We start from the raw sequence: 21,637 nt of genomic DNA on the forward strand, positions 1-21,637 counted from the left end.
CAAAGTTTATTGGACCAGAGAGATCAGTGATTGAGTGATACCTGTGAACCACAGATTGCCCTGGTGCAAGGACTCTGGACATCTGGGAGATGACATGAAACCCCTTATTTTCAATTAGCATCCCAACGCAAAACCTATGCCAAATAAACTATACACATTTGTTTTGTGGGAGAGACAATGTTGCCATGAAAGTTTTTGCATTTAATATGAGGATAGAGAAACTGTCAACAACAACAACAACAAAAGTCTGAAAATTAGATTATTGACAAAAAAAATGCAAGAGACAATTGTGAAGGACTTGTCGAACAAAAAAAGGATTGAGTATTATTTTAGTGAAGTAAGATTTGACTCTTCCCATGCAGCTGTCTGGACAGATGCTCAACACTCTAAATTACTGACATATCACCATGCTTATTATTAATTGCCTTAAATCAGGCCACAATGAAACACATCCAGAACTCCCTCCTAAAAACAGGCACGAGCTTTTTGAGATGTTTTTCTCCGAGTGGAAGCAGTATGTCACAGAAGCTCACCAAACAATGTTTACTATCAAGCCAAAAAACTGTAAACAGTGAGTAACTATGCAAACTTTAGCGTCACACCATAATTAACAGCAAAGATGCAAACAGATGTACAAATCGTGGTAACAGCTCAGTTAAACTGACAAAAATAAATATCAACCCACCCACAGAAGAATAAAACCAGCATGTTTAACAGGAATTTTTTTTCTGCTGTTGTTGGTATTTCCTCACCAGATCTTTTTGCAACAGCTGTTAATTGGCATTATTCTAATTATTCTAGAGACCTTACTCAAACAACCACTAGGGTGGGGTTTTTTTGGTTAATCTCTATAAAACACCAGAATCAGCATAAACGTTCTGTTAACCAAGGGGAAACAGAACCTAAAAAGGTCCTCTTTAAAACTTAGCTTTCATTGTAGATGTTGACAGAGCAAGTATTTTGCAGTGAATATGCAATGTGCATTCCTCAGTGGCTTAAATTGCTGAGTTGTTTTAAATCTTCCACAGCATTTTGCTCATTCAATCCTTTCTTTGACTATCTTCAGCTTTTTCCTTTCTTCCTTTTTTTTTTAATGCCACTCATCTGCTTTTCATTAGAAAATAAAGTATGACTTCACCTCTGCAAAAACTTAATTTAAGATCAAAACAGTTTTGAGGGAAGGAAGGAAAAGTATTTGAACTAGCACATCCAATCCTTGAAGCCTTGTTTTCTGGGACATCTGCAGAGCTTTGAGAAGTCCACTGTAGAATGATGGGGACTTCTGCCCTAATGAGGCCTGCAAAATAATGACTGTCCTCTTTGCAGGCCCAGGGATCAAGAACACCACACCTTCATTGGTGGTTTTTAACAAAATTAGATGAGTGCAATAAAATAAAACACAACAATTACATGCTGTTGCCTGGCCCCCTCACTACAAACGAACAAAAAATCCCAGTGCAGAAATTATGTAAGAAATTATTTTGCACTACACAATTTCAATTTTCTTTTTAACTCCTTCCATGTTTGGTGGAGTGTAACAATGGGAGAAATCAAACTGTCCAGTAGCTCTGGGAAGTGAGAACTATAACTCTAGGCAAATTAGGTTACCGTTTCCTTTAGAATACTGAATATACTGATAGGTAAAATATGGACAGTGAAAAAATACAGCACATTTTAACACAAATTGTCAGTATTTATATTTAGAAAGGAAGCACCTGAATGCTACAACACTGCATGTATCTCAGCCCCCTTTAGGTGGGTTTCAGCTGTCCAAATAATAATGAATAAATGAAGAATGTTACAATAACCTATGGATTACAACATCCCCTCCCCCTTTCAGATAGTGAATAAGCCTAAGAGTGTGCAAACTTCAAGCTAACTTAATTATAAGGTAAAAGACCCCAACAGCTCTAAAATTGAGTTTCAAATAGTTGTTGTGCTGGATTTTTATTTCCAACTTAAAATCATACAGGTTACCCTATTTGGTAACTGAGATGCATAGCAGGCTCAACAGATTATACACAGAACATCACAGATCTTCTCTATTTCCAGCAAGTATAGTTACTCTAGAAAACATATTCTTCCTCCCAACACAAAAGCTGTGTAAAATACCCTATAAGTTTTTTCCTGCCAGCAGCAAGCTCAAAATGATTACTTTATCAAAGAGAATCACATAGATGACAATAAATACATTGATGAATTTAAACCATATATGTCTCCTACTCAGATGTCCACCACCCAACAACCAGACAGCTGGACACTACTTGGAGAGCCACTCATACATATCAGGGAATTAGCTGACCCATTTAACTTTAATAATACAAAATAAGCAGTTCAATGGGCAGCTCAAAGGGTATGTTCTTCCTTTATTGATTGATCCAATTATTTTATTCCCTGTATTTTACAGTTTCACTTATGGAAGAGAAGTAGGCTACCATATAAAGCTTTTATTAATAATAAGCACCCAGTTCCTACCTTGTAAAGTTAAGAGTAGATTTCCTATTTAAAGGAAGATGCTTTAATTGGGCCTGTATTATAAAACAGATTCACCCCACTATGAAAGTGATAAGAAAGATTTAGATATCTCCTTTGTCTCGTACATGCTTCTGCAGAAAACAATCTTAATACCTTTCAAGTTGAGCTTCAAGGAGCTGTACTCCCACTATACAGAGCCCAGCAGTAACATGGCCAAATTGGCCTCATCTTAACCTGTCTTATAAAAATCAGGAAAGAAAATATTTTATTATGGAAAAGGTGGTACAGGTTTACCTTATGAACTCAGTTTTTTTATGTGTGGGAAAACTAGAGGTCACTCTAGAATGAGAAGTGGGAAGAAGTGCTTCAAGAAAGGGTCAGCAGCTGGTCTGGAACCTAGGGCTGGGATTTTACTTCCACATCTGCACACTGCTCACCTGCTGCAGGGCCTTGGCCAAGTCATCTCATCACAACCCTTCTCATTCTGTCTACTTTGCTTATCTAAAGCAAAAAGCCCTTCTTCAAGGAGGTATTATTGCTTGTGCAAGTGCTTTAGGCTACTGGGTTCTAATTATATTTATAAACACCCAGGCATTGCTATAAGATACATACAATGAAAAATAAACAAGTTTGCAGAAAACTTAGTGTACTAAAACAGTACATATTTCACCTTGTTTACAAGAAAAGCTCCCAGTGAGACTGGAGAGAGAGTTGTATTTTCACATACTGTAAACCAATAGGGAAAAAAAATGCAGAGGAGACTTCCTCCTACATCTTCATTAAATATATTTATGTGTGTAAGTCACACAGTGCTGCTTTTATACAAAGCGCTGCAAGCTCGCATGCCTAATGCTCAATTTCACAGTGGACAAAACCAAAACGATGTATGCAGCCATTCATACACGCACAGATACAGCAAGTGCCAAATACAAAACCCCTCACAGCACACAGCACTACTGTGTACCTCCAAAAGTAATGGAAACTGTACCAACTCCTATTATATATCTTGTTCAGAATGCCACCCTCCTCCTTCAGACTTGGGCTTTTAAGAAGGTTTTTTGCTCAGAAGAGCCTGTTCTGTGCCTTCCACACAGACTTTTCTCACAGAGGAACAAGTCAAGTGGAGCAGCTCAACAGCTACAACTCTCCAGTTCTTTCATCAGGAAGAAAGACCAAACCCCACATTTTTCTAGCCTCAGCAGCAGCCCCCTAAACTTCAAGCTCATTCTGCTCAGGATACGTGCACACCAAACATGTATTTACCGGCAGTCTTTGTCCACGTTTCCCATGACAAAAAGGGATGGGTTGAAAAGAAGGACCAGGAGGTCCCTCTTGAGGACCAAGCACCCTGCCCCAGAACAGTGCCTTTTACTCTCTTCTGCTCGGCATTTCTGCTGTCACCAGTGAGACGTCACCCTCTGCACGGTCACTGACCTCTCCACCTTCTTGTTTTGTGACTCTTCATCCCTAGCAGACAGATGCTCTCTGGCTGTTACTCCAAACCCCTCTGAGGTCAAGCTCCTAATAAATTCTGCATGCTGAATTTTGCAATGAAACTTATGTGGGAGAAGGTGATTGACATTAAGGATGCCATTACATATTTTAGCACTCCAACTTGTACAGCTCTATGAAGATTTACATAAGATCCATGTACAGTCACTACTTGAATGAAAACAGATGTCCCCTTTGAAGATGGTACAAGTGTTTGCCTTCTCTCACTCTTTTGCATTCACACACATAAATGCAAAACCAATGGAAGAGAAGTTACAGCCCGAAGAAAGAAAAAGTTCAAAGTTACACACTGCACTGCTACAGTTGGCAAACCAGCTTCTTCAGGCTACAGTTTCTGACAAGCCACTAATGTTACAAGCCAAGAAGTGTCCTTCGGAAGCAACTGCCAGGTGTTCAGGAAGAAAAATAAAGCATTTTTCCACCCCACACCATCCTTCCCACCTTATCCCACTGGAGAAGCTGCTTGGTTAGCTTACAAGGAGCTTCCAGTCTGCCTACTTGCTTCTGTTATGAGATCTGAAAGCAAGCTGTCTGCCACTGAACTACTGAAGAGAAGTCAAACAGCAAAGGTAGGGTTTGCATTTTAATCTGAACACAGAGCAGCATTTAGTGCTTGGAGCTGTGCCTACATCCTGGCAGGAGGAAGACCCCCTGGCCATGGGTCCTGCTCCACTCATCCCTGCAGTACCAATGGGACACGCATCCAAGCCTTGTCACAGATGAGGGCCAGCAAGGACACCCCGGCAGGGCACTGACTGTTCCTGCTCTGTACCCCATCACCAGAGTCCTGCAAGAGGGAAAGAGGAGCTGACAGCAGGCCATGGCATGCCCTCCTCCCCTCCCAAATGGCACCTGCAAGAGAGAGGCCAGTGAGTCCCCAAAAAAGCAAAGGGTTTCAGAGGAGACAAAGCTTCTTGATAGCACGGCAACCTCTACGGGGCAGAGCACCACAGGAGAAGGCTTTCACCCTCAAAAACATCACCTGGAGATGCATCAGAGGGAAAAAAAAAGCACCAACCAGGGAAGAGAAAAGCAATTCAAACACACACATACTTCCCTAACAGCCCATGAAAAATTTACCCACTTCACAACCAGTTTGGTTTATAGCAAGTCTTGCTAACATTAAAATACGGAGATGTAAAGGGGACTCATCACTGGGAAAGCGTCAAACCAATATCATTGCCCACAGTGAGTGTTGCAAAGTTCAAGTACACCAGCTGCTCTTTAACCTTATTGACACTGGTGTAATCTTGCACTGTCCCATGCATGCACCAAGGCTGAAGCGTAGGTGCCTGCACATTTGGAAACAGCTAAGACATTGCAACGTGTGTGGCTTCCGAAATTTGCCCTCCCACGACAGCATTGCACCATGCCTTCAGCAGCTTTCAGCATACAGCTAAATCTCCTCGCACCACCAGACAGGACTATAGAGCCATAAAACGATGCTTTGTCTTGTTTGTTAGCTTGGCCTTTCACTTAACGTCTGCCGAAGTAGGAGAACAGAGAAAACAAGATGCACTTTTCTCACAAACAGCTACTCTCAATGCTGAAAGCATTAGAGGATCTGACATCAGCGCTGCCAATCTAAACATGTCAGCCCCGCTGTGCATCCACAAATTGCCCTGACAGCAGCAGCGCAGCCAGCGGCCCGTGCTCTGAGCGACAATGCCCGCGGTCAGAGCTCCGAAGGCGGGAGCGACAGCTCTGACCGAGCTCCCTCCCTCCGCAATAAACAGGGGAGTCCCGCTTCCCCACCAAGGAGAAAATCGCAGGTGGACAGAAAGTGCTTGTGATGGGAAACCAGGAGCAGCACTCCTGAATGCGAGCGCCGGGCAGACACGGAGCAGAGAGCTCCGCTGGGGCGGGGTACAGGTGGATGGGGGAGCCCGCCGTCGGCTCGGGCACCAAACACCGGACACCGGCCCGGCGCTACGTGACCGCCGGGGACACAACTTTCCCAAGCGCGGAGGCCGCGCCCCTTCGCTCCTCTGCCAGAGCTGCTGGCGACGGTGCCAGCTCCAGCTCGGGGCAGCGGCTTCTGCGGTGTCAACAGCTCCGCGCTGCGAGGCCGCCGCCACGCCCGGGCCGGGGCCGCGACCTCCGGGCAGAGCAGAAGGGTGCCCAGCTCCCCACCGGGACGTTTACGCGGGGAGCGCTGCGACAGCGCTGCTAACCCAGCGCTCACCGCCGGCACCGGGGAGCCACCCCGCCCGCAGAGGGACAGACAGAGCGGCGGGCGGAGCAGCGGCGGCGCCGGGACGGGCAGCTCCCCGGGCGGGAGGGAGGCGGCGCTGCCCGCGCGGTCCCGTATTCTCTGCGCGCGGGTTAATTTTTGCGGCCGCCGGCCGGAAAGCTCCGGGGGGAGCGGGATCCACGGGCAGCACCGTAGCGGCCACTTCCGCGGACAGCGCCGGGCGGCAGCCGGGCCGCCCCCACGCCCGGCAGGGCAGGGAAGGGCACGGTACTTCCCTACCGCCTCCCTCCCCTCCCCTCCCGTAAATCCCCACCCTCCGTGGGCGGGTGGGCTCCTGCGGCCGCCCGGCCGTGTACCTTGCAGGCGGAGTAGACGCCCAGTTTCTCCAGCTTCTTGGCCCGCGGCGCGGCGCGCAGCTGCGCCTTCTTCCCCGCGGTGCGCGCCGAGCCGGGTCCCCCGGGGCTCTCGGCGGCGCTGCGGACCGGCCCCCCGGCGGCCACCCCCGCGGCGGCCGGGGAGCCCTGCTGCGGCCCGCCGCCGCCCGCCGCCCCGGCCCCGCCGCCGCCAGGCTCCGCCATGCCCGCGGCGCGGCGGCAGCCGCCCGTCCGTCCGGCCAGCCGGCGCGGCGCGGTGCGGTGCGCCCGGCCTTAGACCCTCCCCTTCGCCGCTCCGCCGCCGCCGGCTGCTCCCCGGGGGGGCGGGAGGAGGGACCCGCCGCTCCGCGGGGCGGCTCCTGCCCCGCCGGCGGGGGCGGGGGGCCGCACCCGCCTCCCGCCGCTGCGCACCGCAAGGGCGCGCCCGCCTCCCTGCGCGGGGGCTGCGCGGGGGCTGCGCGGGGCGGGCGGCACCCCCGCGGGAAGGGCGGCGGCGGCGGTACCCGCTGCATGCGGAGCCGCTATGGAGCCATCCCGGCCCTCCGGGAGGCTGCGCGGAAAGTTGCCCTAGAAAGAGGCGGCACTGCTGTCAGTGTCGAGCGGTCCCGAACCCCGGTGAGCCCGCCGTGCTGCCGCAGCCATTGTGGCCCCTCGGAGTGCCGCTACTTTGTTTGGCTTAACCACTGCCTTCCCACACTGTGCACTCTGCGGCCACCTATGAAGGGTTCAGTCTTCTTCCCCAGATGCTTTCTAATTGAATGTAAAAGTATGGGTCAGTTTGTGATACCAGAAAATTCAAAAACTCTCTGCTCAGTTCCTCATGTCTTGGTTCTGGGTCTTGGGTTTTTTTTGTTTCGGTTTTTTTGTTGTGTCCAGAAACAAGTGTTGAGAGCAGGTCAGTTTATATCTTAAAGGGATTACCCTTTAATTGAAAGTTAAATTAAGCAAATGATCCTGCCGCAGAGAGTGCACTCCATGCACAGCAGCAAGTGCACCGGGTGTGAGGCGGTTCTGCCCCGTTGCACATATGTAAAAACGTGGTTGAGCCGTGAGAAACCGCAAATGGCAATTCCGTAGTACGGCACCACGGTTTAAAGGGTTGGGATTGTGGCTGGGCGTTTGCGTGGGGTTTACGGCTCTTTGATGTGTAAAGCTGAAGTATCAAAGTAGCAGTATGAGTTTGGAAGGGAGTCCCAGATCAGGGAGAGTTCTTGCAGGCGCAGGGCCTTGGCACCTTGCGTGGGGAAAGCAAAAATAACTCTTAGGTTTATGTGAAATAGTATTTGGGGGGAAGGGTAGATGACAAAACCCTGCGGTCTCCTTCTTCCCTCGCAGCTCCTGGGGATATTTTCAAGCCGGTGTTATACGGCCAGTTAGCATACTCATGAAATTATAGGAAAACAGAATGGAATAAAATTACGTATTTCATGAGACAAGGGGGTCTGTTGTTTTTCTTTATTTACTTATTTATATTTTTATTTTGCTGAGATTTCAAAATCGACAGGGTGTTGATGGGGGTGGGGGTCGGGACCTGCTCTCCGGCCTCCGCCGCGGGCTCGCCGGAGCCGCGGTACCCCGGGGGTCGGCGGCGGAGGCCGGGGCTGGCTTCGGGCTTCCCAGCAGCTGTGACAGCGACCCGTAAGATGGCTGCTGCCATCCCCGGCGCTTTAAGACGGACTGGTTAAGGTGGAGGAGCCGCTGCCCTTGGCGGTAGCAGCCTCAAGCTTAACAGGAAATTAAATGTGATAAAAAAATCCAGTTTCTCTGAAATTTAGGAGAGAATTTTCTTCGTCTTTTATTTTTAAATTTTTAAGTGTCCGAATAGCGTGTTAAAATAGCAAATAGCCGCTGTATGTTAGCAGCCACCTATGAAGCCCTTTGCTTGCATTTTCTTTATGCCGGTTAGGTTTCTCCTTTCGGACTTGAAAATGAAACTGTTCTTGCTTAGTTTCACTTTCAGCTTTCCCACGACTCCTTCTCGGCAGCAAATGTTACAAGCAAAGAGCACATCTGGAACAACACGCTGGCTTCCATGGACCACTTAATATCCATGACTGAACATAGACTCCTAGTTTTCCTGGGAGCTGCTGTACCTTTACATCCCCCAGTATGTTTTTCCTTTTTTTTTTTTTTTTTTCCAAATCACCAGGTTCTCCTTTAACCAGGTAGTTAATGATATTTAACCCAGGGTTAAGTTTGCACACTTGCATGTAATGAACTACAGTTTTGCTTCTAAAAATACATTTATTGTTTTCACACGGGTGAATAACTCCACTCGTGCATTGAGGCCGTTCAGTGGCCATTTATGTCTGAAGCTGCACAGGTGAATGCTCACAGGATCACAGCCTAGGTGAACAACCTTATTCCTTATGGTCCTTAAAAGCCTGAAAACCTATTAATTCCATTAAAGTAAAATCAAAGATAAAAGTTGTCAGGAAGCAAATAATTTTACTGCAGTTCCTTCTTGAATCCTCAAGAGCATGGCTGCCTTACAATACCATGTCTTTTTTTTTCCATCACACTCTGATGCTCACCAGATAACCAGAAATGTAAGTCTACCAGCTTGTGGCTACAGATACAGTTACTATAGTAACATTTATAAACACTAATTTCACTACACTTGCAGAACTGCTGCCTGCTAGGAGCATCTTAGATAGAAACCACTCTAACTGCAAATAGGTACCTCTTTCTCTTTTTTTTTTTTTAATATTAAGCCTGATCATTGCTCACATTCTAACTTCGTGCAAATACATTGTTAAAAAACAACAAAAAAAAAGCTTTACTTTGTCTTAAATTGCTCTAGTGAAAAGTAAAATATTACATTCAGAATTTTATCAAGAATCAGGAGTGAAAAGACCATTTACTGTCTGGAAACATGGGTTGTGCTGTCTCCAGTGAATGTAATTAGGTCATGACAGGTTGCACCGCATTAGGGAAAAAACCAAAACCCCCTATGCTTTGACATACAAGTGGATACATGTCATTGTCGGTTACATATATCCAAGCTGTTTTCTTCTGTTGGCTGAATTCACAAGTACAGTACATACTAATTTTCTAATTATAATGCATCCATAAATCTGAGCACTACATAATCCCACTGTTGCTTGTTTTTCATCATTAAACATGAAGATATTAAATTAGATTCAAACTCGAACTATTGTCTGAAAAACCCTCACCACATTTTTCAGTTTCTGTCCTTTGGGGCATGTCAGTGGGTTTGCACGAGTCGAGCTGACTCTGAAACCTGTGTTTAGGAAGCACAGGTGGGAGCAGATGATCCTGCCTGCCCGCCTGTGCTGCTCAGCTCCCAAGCTCAGGTGAGTAGCCAGGTGACTTCAGGAAGGCTACTCATCTGCATCAAATTAAGGAAGCCGGGAGCTAGGTGAGACACCAGTGCCAGCTCATGTGGGTTTCAGGTCTCACTCAGGTTGCTGATAACCCCGAGGAGGTGCCTGCTCAGAGCCCATGCTCCCAGCAGATCAGACATGCATTTCACATGCAGACGTGCATGGATTCACCGTGAACACCTGACAGGCTTAAATGCAAGAGCGTGTGTGTTACCATTATTCCAGCAAAGGAGGCAGCTGCATTCTTGAGTCACAAAAGGGGAAATTAAAATGCAGTTTAGGGTGTGCCTGACTTCTGGTTATTACTTAGTTGTCATTTAGGGCTTTTGGGGCCTATCTTGCTTCCATAAATTAAAGAATGACTCAGCTAATAGCAGCCTAATGCTGAATGTACTGCTCTGACAGGGACCACCCAGCCTGAAGCTGAGCTCTGGGAGCCCACCCCTAACCCTCATCCCTGTCTTGCAGCCCAGTCAGATCCAGCATACCCAACCCAGCCTTGTCTCCCTCCTTTTGTTCAAGTGAGATTTTCTTCCAATGCTCCCACCTGTTTTTATTCTTGTCATTCAATTCAAATAGGAAAAGTGTAGCTCTTGCTCTTCCAGGGAACCTTTCTGAGTAGAAAATCCTGTTGTGTCCTTTCATTAGTGCATTCCTTGAGGGTGAAGTGGCCTCCCTCTTGGCCACAGTGCATTCAGGACTGCTATCAATATTTTATGAATCACTGGAAGTATTAACAGTGCTGAAGTTTTGCTCATTAAGCTCTCTAGCATCTCATCAGCTTCCCATGGTGCTTACATGTGACTCTAATAATACAGATGGCAGACCTTCCCATCAGGTTTTTGCTCTTGTAGGAAATCTTACACCCCAATTACCCAGTTTTTAAAGGAAAAAATGCATAAAAGTAAATGGAGAAAATGTCATTGCAACACCCATGGCTGCTTCAGTCACACAAATTTCTTGTTAGTGATGGACCATTTAGCAGTTTTTATATGCTTCTTACCCAGAGAATGCTCTTCTTGACTGCAGTCAGACTTTTGATTTAACACAAACCAAGTGAGAAAATTAAAGGCTGGAGTCACACAGCACAGGACAATCACTCCTGCCTTTGCCCAATTTGAGCTGTGTGTGTGAAGTCCAGAAGCTGTTTGTAGAAGTTATTTAACCATCAGCAGTTAGGCTTACACATAGGCTACATAGGCTTACACAGTGTTATTTTCTGGTAGCGAGAGCTCTGGATTTCTTCATGCAAACATGGGATGTACTATCTATTTTTCTCTTACTTTCTCTTTCTTTTGACTCCTCACAATTCTTTTGTTTATTCCTTTCTCTAATGTATTTTTCTGTTCTTTCTGCTTTTAATTCATTGCAGAGATCCCTGTAATCCTCTGGGACTCCCCTTGGTGTACTTTGACTGCATGGTCTGTGTAGGGCAGGTGATTTGGTGCTGGAAGCCTGACAGACCCCTGGAAGACTGGCACAGGCATAGCTGCCAGGGATGGGAGAGCAAGGACCTCCTTTCTGCTGCCTGCACACAAGGTGCAGGTGCCAGCCAGCACCCTTGATACAGCACTGCCTTAGATAATAGAACTCTGCATAGAAGATCCCTATTATTTCTGTAAGATGAAGTTACAGTGACCTAAGCACTGATTGTGCAAACCCAGTCATGGGCCTTCCCCACATCTGTGTGGGGGACCACCTGGAAATCCTGGGAACTAGAGACACAGCCACAGGCACCACAGCTAACCACTAAGCAGCAGAAACTAAACAGGCTAAAAACTTCATTTGGACCAACTGTAACAGTGCTGTGTACAGCTGAAAAAAGCAGGGGAACCCCAGGAGTACAGCACCAACCACAGATGGGGGTTTGTGGGGTGAGGGAGGCAGGATGTCACTGGGAGTGCAGAAGGCACAGTTATGTTACCACCACCCATCTTCTACCTTCTGCCACAGCTTTCTTTGTGGATTCCCAAACCCTCACATTCCTCCCCTCCTGTGCCAAGGCCAGCAGGCTTGCCATCCCCACTCGATGTTTTGTGGCCTCTCTGCCCCACACACACCCTTGGGGGGTAGAAAACTGCTATCTCTGCCCCACTGAGACTGACCCATCTACCAGGAAGAGCTGCAAAATATCTGGAGTGTAGAAAGAGCTGGTTTTGTCATGGTTTCACTACTCCCACTTCCCAGTTCAATGTTTCCTCCCAGCTGAGGAGTTGCCCCTCTGCACAAGTGGACGGTGTCACAAATAGTAACTCCTGCCTAGGACCTAATGACAGGGACTCCTGTTTTATAGGGTGGCACAAAACCAGAGGGCCTGGAATCCTGGGATTCCAGTTTTGGACAACACTTTAGAAGATAAATAAGGAGACTAATTATCTTAATTTATTCCATAATTATTTTAATTATTAATCACTTCTTTCTTACTTATTATCAGGTTTACAGGTGGGAGTGTTCCCAAGTCCTGAATGCAGGCTCTGCCCCTGGCATGCTCCCATGACTCATCAAGTTTGTCTTTATCTCTTCCCACACCTTTCATAACTAGACTTTCTTGAAGCTGCATCATTGCTTCTGGGGATGGAGTAAGCAGGCTATACTGTGCACTCCTAAGTTGACTTGGGAATGCACAGTATAGCCTACTTACTTGGGAGAAGATGTCTTGTTCCTTCTGCACTGTTCCCTCTGCAAATGGTTTTAGAGAATGAGAGGGCTAGCTCTGCTAAAAAAAAGCGATGGAAGGTACAGGGCATGGCCCCTGGGTTAGCATATGAGTTTGGTTTTTCAGTTGAAGAGCTTTTCAGAGGTCTTATATGAGTTTAAGGAAGGCTTTGTAAGGGTTTTCATGTACGGTATTTGCTGGCTGCAACTGTGCTGCAGGACATGAGCTGCACAGCACAGTCACACTGCACCAGACAGATGCTAATGTCCCACTGCCCACCCAGAGTGGCTCCTTGCCAGGTACTGGTGGCATCAGGAACCCTGCAGCTCAGGGACAGACAGTCCTGGCCATGTTGAGAGTCTCTGTCATGGTTTCTGTATGTGGGTGTGATGCACTCACAAGTTTTCCAGGGGAGGTGCTGCTGCCAAACTGGGTGACAGGCAGGGGGGAGGGAGGTCAGCCAGGACAGGAACCGTGCTGAACATGTGGAGGCAATGAAGCCATATCCTGGCATCACAGGCACATGGGAAACAGAGGACTGAGAGGGAAGTGCTGACTGAGGCGTGAGCAAGAAGTAAATCAGGGAAGAAGGAAAAGACAGGCAAGGTTGGTGCTCATTCAGCAAGAATTTGCAGCAGTGAGGCCTGTTTATATGTATTAGAGGATAATATTTTGATGAGAAACTCAGGGAGATCATGACCTCCATTTTACATCATACAGCTCATCTATGCTTCTTCCCGTCACCCACAGGCAGGCAGGCAGGCAGGCAGGCATCTCTCCAGTGCTGGTTTCAGCATCAGTAACAGTCAGCATTTGCTAAGACCACAAGTATGTAGCAAATAATAAAAGCCCCAAGTCTCACAGAGGAAGGAGCTCAGGCCTGGAGATTGTGCAAGCTAAGTTCTGACTGTGTCAAAAGGGAAGTGAGGAAGAAGCCATGCTCTGGGTGGAGATAGGAATGACATGTGTCAAAGGGAGATAACTGCATATGGGACTTGTCTGTTTGGATACAAATCAGGTCCTGGATCCTCTAAGCTTAGGAACAGCTTCCATCTTTGCTAATTAAAAATGATGATTGTAGTGCCAAACTGCAGAAACAGAGAATAATCTTGCCTTACCTTATTAACAGCAAGCAGCTCCAAGTGTCATAGCTAGGAAGGTTTTCCAGATATACGAGATTTACTGAGACAATGGTATCCTCTGCCATATGAGCCTCATGCTCTGCCTCAGTTCTGTCCCTTTTAGACAGGCCAGTGTATGGCAGAGGTGGAGGAGCCTCCCTTTCCAAGCAGCAGGACTAAGCACTGAACAGGAGGCTCTTTGTTATGACACATACAGTAAATACGATTTTTTGCCCTTGAAAACATGTACAATCTTAAACTGTGGTTCACTCCCCATTCTTCTACATCTAATTTCTTTTTATCTGCTTCTATTTTCATCTCAGAACATTAAACTGTGTTGGGTTTTGGCTCCCTAAATAGGCACAGGGAAACTGCAGTGAGCTAGAAAGCTGTATTTTATCTTTCACTGTGAGGCTGGGAGTGCTTTAGCTTGTTGTATTGTGCTGTCAGTATCTCACTGTTATCCTTTAACCTGACAGCAAAAAACCTCCCAGTCTGTACCTGTTCCTAATGAGAGAAATGCAAGGAGAGAAGGAAACACAGAATAATCTTTTTACTTCATAAGAGATCAACAAATCAAATGTTTTTTGGTTTTTTTTTAATTTAATTTTTACAAGGTTTTCAGCTATTAACATAAGCAATTTATGCATACCATAAAAAATTAACATCAGGGCTGCCCTTTTAATAATTATAAGAAAAGTTATTGTAACTAAAGAGTTGTAGCCTATCTTGCTACATGAATTATTATGTATATTATCCTGGTTATTTACACACTGTAATTAACTGGGACTGTTTTGGTGCCTTGGAAATATGATTTGTTAGCACTTACAGCCACTTACAGAGATACAGACCCATGTAAAATGTATGTGAGTGTTAAGAATTCAGTTTGGTGAGATCAAACTAATATTTTGCTGGAAGTTTTCAATTTCCTGTCTGTAATCCCAGGGGCTTTTATGTACAATGGATTCGTATTTAAAAGACTAACAAAAAATAGCTTACCAGGTGTTTTGTATACATTAGTCCTAATTTTTCTCAGGCCTGAATGCATCATTGCAATGAGAGCAGTGAAAAATCTTGTGCCATGTCTCAGTCTCAAATTCAAACTATGCAGAATAAAGGAAGAAAGATCTGCACAAGCAGTTTTATCCATGTACCTCCTTACCTTGCCCCGAAGTCATGCAGCATTTTCAGAGGAGGCTGATGTTCATTCTTGTAGATAGACAGACTTTCCTATAAACTGCTCCTACAGCAGACTGGGAGCTGTAGCCAGCTGCAAGCCACTTCTGCAAGGATAAGCTATACTATGCTGTCATAAGGAGTTTTTAAGTGGCTCTGCTTAATACTATCACCCATTACAAAAGATACGTTGTAATTGATCTACCTCAGCTGATCAGAAGCACTGGATTCATTAAGATGTATTAGGATTAATTTGGGCTGGAGGAGGTTAGGGCTTTGATTTTAAGGAAATTTTATCTAACAACTCTCACGACAAGAAAGGGGCACACATTGAAACACAAACTGAAGAAATCCATATAATACAGGTGATGGAGAGAAGTAGTGAGACAGAAAAAAATGTACTTCCCTAGCTGAAATCCTGGAAGAGAAAACGGGTGCAAAATAGTTTATTCAGGTGTGGCTGTATCGAGTGTACAGGAATGAGGTTAAAGTAGGATGAAACTCCCAAAGGCTGCTCTTGTAACGTGGCTGAGGGATATTACTGCTGCTAAACTACCTCTGTTTGCTCTTTTGATGAATTAACAGCAGTTAACAAATATTAACTGAAACAGAAAACTCATAGCAGAGAATACAATGGCATATGCATTTTTGTCTGATATTTCTCATCCATAAATGCTAACTATTGAATATAAACACTGTGTTTTCATACTTAGTAGATAGATGATGTATAGGCTGGCAAGCTTAGCTGCTCACATGGTGTCAGGATTCTGTGTTATGGTGTCTGTGCATGTATGTCACGTGCTGGCTTAGGGGGAGAGGATGTTATGCAAGAAGCAGTTCATACTGAAATTTTCCAAGCCTGAAGCAGAATGACTTGGAAAAAAATTCTAGGTAAAATGGCTTAGCTGTTTCTGAGAATATGATTTGGAAAATATGTTGTTTTGAATGTATTAAGCCAAAAGTCTAATTTTTTTCTAGAGAAGCTCCAAGACTGTCACATTTTGAACTACCACTTGGCAATTTGGCTGAAATGGCACCAGCAGTGCATCTTTTGTCATTCTTGTCAATTTGCCCAAATCAGAGCAAGTTACAGTATTTAGAAATCAGCATCACTTTGCCTATGCCAGGTAGAGACGTGCCAGTGTGCAGATACTGAATTCAGGCAGGCCCCTCTGCATCACCAGGGTCCTATCAGGAAGCTCTACAGGAGCTCTACAGCTCCTACTAGGAGGCTCTACAGCTCTGACTCTTGGCTTTGCAGCACCAGCTGCTAGACCTGGGAATAGTACTGAGGATGCAGAGTGAGGTGAAAGAGACTGAGCTGATGGGGGAGACTGGAGCAAGGGGCAGGAGTGGAAAAAACAGAGGTACGTGCAGATGGGGAAGATACGAGCTCTGGCTGGAGGATGGGTAGAGAGGCTGGTGCTGACTAGAGTCAGGTCCTTGCAGTTCCTAAATTCTAGAGTGCTAAATTCTCTGACACACACAGGCAGAAGATTCATTATTCAATTGAATTCCTTGTGGATAATCCCACTCCCACACCATATTGTGATCTTGCCAATATCAGCAATACTTCTAAGAAAGTAAGTAATTCTTTAATAAAAGCACTACTGATTTGCCAAGATAAAAATTCCACATGGCAGCGAGACATGGAAGACAGGTTTATTGTGCAGGACAACCATGAAAGTAGGTCAGATACATATTTTCTGGAGATTCTTGATGGCTGTCACAGTGTGACAGCTACAGAAACAATTGCAGCAAAGCTTCCATTTTTATTTCTTGACCAACTTCCTCAAATAGGTACCTCCTACAAAAATAATAATGACAAAGAGCAAATTTTAGGTTGTTTTTTTTTTTTTTCCACGGTAATCAAGGCAGATTACAGGGAAAAAGAGAAGAACCAGACAAGGAGGAGACCAACAAGACCAGTCCCTATGAAAGTGTATGCCAAGTCCTTTTGGAGAATGCAGATTTTTACAACTGGGAAGGAATAAGGTTTCCAAAGTTCACTGGAGTGGTTGTTCAGTGGTAAAAAGAATTCCTACTGAAAAGATAGATGGCACTGGGGAGGAAGAAAGAAAACATTTTGAAAACAACACACACAGTCCATTAGCCAGGACAGTCGAAGGTGTTGCTGGGCTACCCCACGTTGCTATTACAGGTATGTCTTTTCCACACTAGGATTTTTTTTTTCCCTTCATCCAATTAAAAAAAAAAAAAAAAAAAAGGGCAAGCATAAATTAATCTAGAGATTTGTTGGCAGTTGGTATCTGGAGATAAAAAGCAGCAATTCCTTTAGCTTGACAATGTGAAAGAGACATGATAAATTCCCTCACAACTGATATTACTACCAGACAATAATATTCAGCTTATTAGATAAGTAGCCTGAGCACAATATTTGAATTAAAGCATTTAAGCCAATTTACTAATGTAAAAGACAGAGTTAGGAAGCATTCCATAATAAACAAGTGATCTCTGTAAGAATAGTATGATTTTTTAAAATTTTAAGTCAAGAGGTTTAAGGTGTCATTACTTTAGAACAGGCAATCACAAAACTTTTGGTTTTTGATCTGATACAGTCCTTGTGTCAATGAAACATGCTTAAGATACTTTTAATTCATTTATTTCATTGGACTAAGTACCACCACATTTTGCTACCAGCAAACTGAAAACATGATTTGAAGGAACAATCTGAACGATTACTTTCAGAAAGTAGGAATCTGTTGTATTTTACTGTTATGAAAGAACTATTCAGACCTGTTTCCTTATGAAGCAGAGCCTTTCTTTTCTTTAGTACAGAATCAGTTATTTATTACAATCAGAAACAATGAAACACTCCTAATGCTTCTGCACTCACCCCTGCTACAAGGAACACCAGAAAAAGCTCTGGCAGACTAGCAACTCCAGGCATTGTATCTTCCCACCTGGTGATTTTTGTTACCAGTTAAACCCTCTTGTGTACATAAGACAGCTGTAAGGTTACAAGCAAGATACTTGCTTTCCCACAAAGGAGCGCCCAAGCACAGTTACATAAAAAAAGCTGGTGGATGAAGAGTTTCAAATGGTTTGTGTCTACAGTTACGTTCTCTTCCTCTCTCCTTGAGGCACATGCCCAGCACCACATCATTTTTCTACTACTCTCCTGGGGCATTAGTAAGGAGTGGGCTGACACTGCAGCTGACATCAGAAGCACTCTTTCTTCCTGTCATGTGTGCATTCACACAACTTGTAAGACTTCTTCGTATTTCTCCATATGAAATTTGACCAAAATTAATGAAGAGGGTCAAAGATCAGTAGGAAAAGGGAGAACCATTTGAGAGGCTTCACTGTTGTCAGGATGAAAAAAGTCATGTTCCACATTTGAAAATAACACCACCAGATATAAAAAAAAATGGTTTTGCTTAGGAAAAATTTGCACTCATCTGCCAGTCTGAGAAACACTGTAAACCAACTTGATGATGCACTGACACTGAACTAGGTAATGGTGGTGTATCCCACCACCTCCATTCTTCAACGCTTGCTGCTACAGCTGTACTTTACCTCAAACAAGCTTTCTGCAGCTATGTGAACTTTACTGGCACAGGAATCCAAACAGGTAGTTTAGCACTAGCTCAGTTTTCTTTCAGGAAATGCAGTCACACCTTTACTGGAATGCAGCATTAACTCACAGAAAGGTTGCAATGTTTTCAGATGCATTTGTTTCCACCTTATTCGGACAGAAAAACATTTTATTCCAAACAGATTAATAAAGGCAGGAACTTAGGCTGGGTGAACTCTCCACCCAATTCCTTCTGGATCTTGTTACCTGCCTCCATCCATTCCTTACAGAGAGGGTTTCATGCTGGCTGCAATTAAGGATACCATAAATTCAAGCTCTGCTAACAAGTTAAGGTTTGAAGGTCATCAGAGATACTTTACACCTTTTATGATTAAAATCCACATTTTTGAACCAATGTCAAATAATATTTATTTAATCTAATACAATTAATTTTCCACCAAATGTACAATATCAAAGGAAAAAATTCACACAACATGAACCTTCATTTTCCCCCAAGGAGCGTGTTCTTACAGAAGTACAGACATGTTCCTTCAGCTCCAGATAAGCAACTAAAGAGGATGATCAGATACAAGGAGCAGGAGATGGTGACACAGGCCATCATCTTCATTTAGTCCCATATTGATAGGTCAGCTAAGTTCTGTTGATTCTTTTGCCCTGTCTGTGGTTTGCAGACAAGAGACTTGCCTCCAAAAGAGACTAGATTTTACTTTCTTTCAGTCAAATTGTTCCACATGGGTTCTATTATGCCCTTTGTTAGGCTTACAGTTGGCGGTCTTCCTCCAAGGGTTCAATGGATATTTTACACATTCTTCTAGCTCTCCATGGAAATCAGAAGGGGGAAGCAAGCACAAGGAAACACACAGAGCACAACTTAAGGCATCTACAGTTTATAATTAATTAAAAAGGTGCGTCCTTCAGTTTGGTATTTTGAATCATTTTCTGATTTAAGGCAGAAGAAATCTGCCTTCACAGACTACACTTAGCTGGCTCCTACACTCAATGATGCCAATACTGCCCAAGAAACACAACCACTGTGTAAGCAACGCCTACTTACACACCTGTTTTAGAGGTCTGTGCCCCAGAACAGCCAGATGATACTAAAAATACAATATAAATGATCACACCACAGCCAACTTCATGTATAGAAAGCTACCACTTCCCAAGCAAGTTCCTTCTGCCTGGCATAGCTTTTGCCCTTATGCCAACACATTGGAGCAGACTGAACACCTCCCCTAACCCAAGAAATGGTCTCCCAGAGCACCACAGAGGATCCCAAACAATACAGCACTTTGGTTTGGAGTGCTTTCCTTTATGCTCTCTGTTCAAATCTGATATGACCAGTCCCCTGCAGTGTTGCAATTTCTAACACTTAATTCTCAGATTTCAGAAATGTTGAGGGAAAGGGAAAAACACCTCTTCCTACTAAAGCAAAGCAATTAGTCCTCAACTTCCCACAATGACTAAGAACTCTTGCTCCCTTGCGTGCCGTAACCAAGTAAGAGATTTAAGGCAACATGTAAGTAAACAGTAAATCCTACATCACATCCAAATTATTTTCAGGTACTAAAAATTGTAAGCTGCTAGAAAATGTCTGAGCCTGAAAGTTCTTGATGAGTTCATTCAGACACCTGAAAGCACACATTCTCATAGGAGGGAAAAAAAAAGTATTTGAGAAAAATGGAAAAGTTGCACCCTGACTGGTTTTTAAACAAGAGTGCTTATTTTTCATATTAGACTGCACTTTAAGCTGAATGAAATGTCACTTAAAACTCCTCATAAGTTTATTTGTAGTCAGGAGATTAAGATTCCAGAACAGTCTTCTAAGAATGGAGGGGGAAAAAGCACAGAAAACTTTGCTGTGACAGAACCAGATTCAATGATGGACATATTGTTGCCTGTGACAGTAGATTATTAACTCTGATCTCAGGTTTTTTTCCAGTCCTTAACAAAAGGCTGTTACTGTAACAGCAGTATCTTTAAAAAAACCCAGCATGCTATAAATATTATTTCAACTCCAGATGATGTGCAGCCTTACATAAAAATGGAAAGAGTCACTGTCTCTCAAGAGCACAGCACTTCTAATGTAAGTGAGAGGAAACACTTCAGAACAGTGGAAACATCAGCACTAATAAACCAGGTGAGTAGAGGGATACCTGAGAACTACAAGCAGAGAGATCCAGTAAAAAAAACATCTGTCATACCTGTACCTCATATTGTATCTGTCCCTACCAATGTTACTTGCCAGTTTCTTATTTTGGCTTCTAATGAGCTTTGAGGGGGTTCGGATTACTTCTAGCACTTGCACCAACTCTTAACATTCACTCATTATTTGAGAATGCACAAGCAGTGTTCAACAAAACAGAACTTTGTGTGTCAGTATCTGATATCCCTCACTGGAGACAACTTAACTGACTCAAACCCTATTAATCATCTGCAGGATGGAATACAGCTACTTTATTCCAATAAAGGTATTTTTCAGAGTGACTCAAAAGGCAACCTGAAACAAAATTAGTGAAAATGTTCTCAGAAGAATTATAGGCAAAGTAAAAATGGAATTCCTAAAAAGGAAACCAATCACCACAAAGAACAACCTAATCCAGAACTGTCTCTTTTCAGTAACAACAAAGTAAATTCAAAGAATAGAGATACACTACTCCAATTCTAGCACACAAGGTGACTCCGAAGAACTCGGTTTGAGGACAGAAAATATTATCTAAGTTTTCATCCACAGTGACAGACTTCAGAGCAAGAAGAAACTGACATCTTCTGTGCAACAGGTCCAAGTCACAGCCATTACAGCTGCAAGAGGATGTGCTGGCACCAAGGTCTAAAGCCATGAAATTGCCCCCAAAATAGACAAAACAATGCCCTCTAATTCTGACTCAAGTACACAGCTGGCAGAAAAAATGGACTCCAATGCATTTTGTGACAAACTGTGATGCTGGTCAAAAACTGCTAAAGACTGTATCACCAGTGGGTTCTAAACCACCACCATAGTTTGAAAAAGAAACAAAAATGTACTCCATCAATTGCAAATCACAAGCTGCAGAAGAGACACAGTCAGCTCAGAGACACTACAATGCAACACAACAAGTCACTTTGTGAACAACTGGCACAGACTGCATTAGCTGCAGGTTCAAGAGAGATTATTACTACTTTGATCGTACTTCTAAATGGATGTGATAAGATACCCAATTACCTCAACATTTAAAAATTTATCATA

At 44.2% G+C, this 21,637-nt stretch overlaps 2 protein-coding genes across 2 annotated transcripts in view; one reads left to right on the forward strand and one right to left on the reverse strand.

Moving 5' to 3' along the window:
- The window catches only part of KAT2B (lysine acetyltransferase 2B), a 40,002-nt gene extending 33,243 nt beyond the window's left edge, over positions 1-6,759 (reverse strand). The window contains exon 1 of the mRNA XM_039548768.1: positions 6,538-6,759. Coding sequence (XP_039404702.1) covers positions 6,538-6,759 — 222 coding nt within the window. The remainder of the gene's footprint in view (positions 1-6,537) is intronic.
- A 306-nt stretch (positions 6,760-7,065) lies between these two features.
- Positions 7,066-21,625, forward strand: PP2D1 (protein phosphatase 2C like domain containing 1). The gene is given in 17 exon segments (XM_039569312.1): positions 7,066-7,327; positions 8,044-8,193; positions 12,777-12,934; positions 16,319-16,821; positions 16,823-17,020; positions 20,433-20,477; positions 20,479-20,510; positions 20,513-20,551; positions 20,554-20,577; positions 20,580-21,054; positions 21,056-21,102; positions 21,105-21,206; positions 21,209-21,282; positions 21,285-21,349; positions 21,351-21,460; positions 21,463-21,513; positions 21,516-21,625. Coding segments are annotated over 17 exon segments (2,445 nt in total).
- The last annotated feature ends 12 nt before the right edge of the window (positions 21,626-21,637 follow it).

This window comes from Corvus cornix, chromosome 2, assembly GCF_000738735.6.
Source record: "Corvus cornix cornix isolate S_Up_H32 chromosome 2, ASM73873v5, whole genome shotgun sequence".
Lineage (NCBI taxonomy): Eukaryota > Metazoa > Chordata > Aves > Passeriformes > Corvidae > Corvus > Corvus cornix.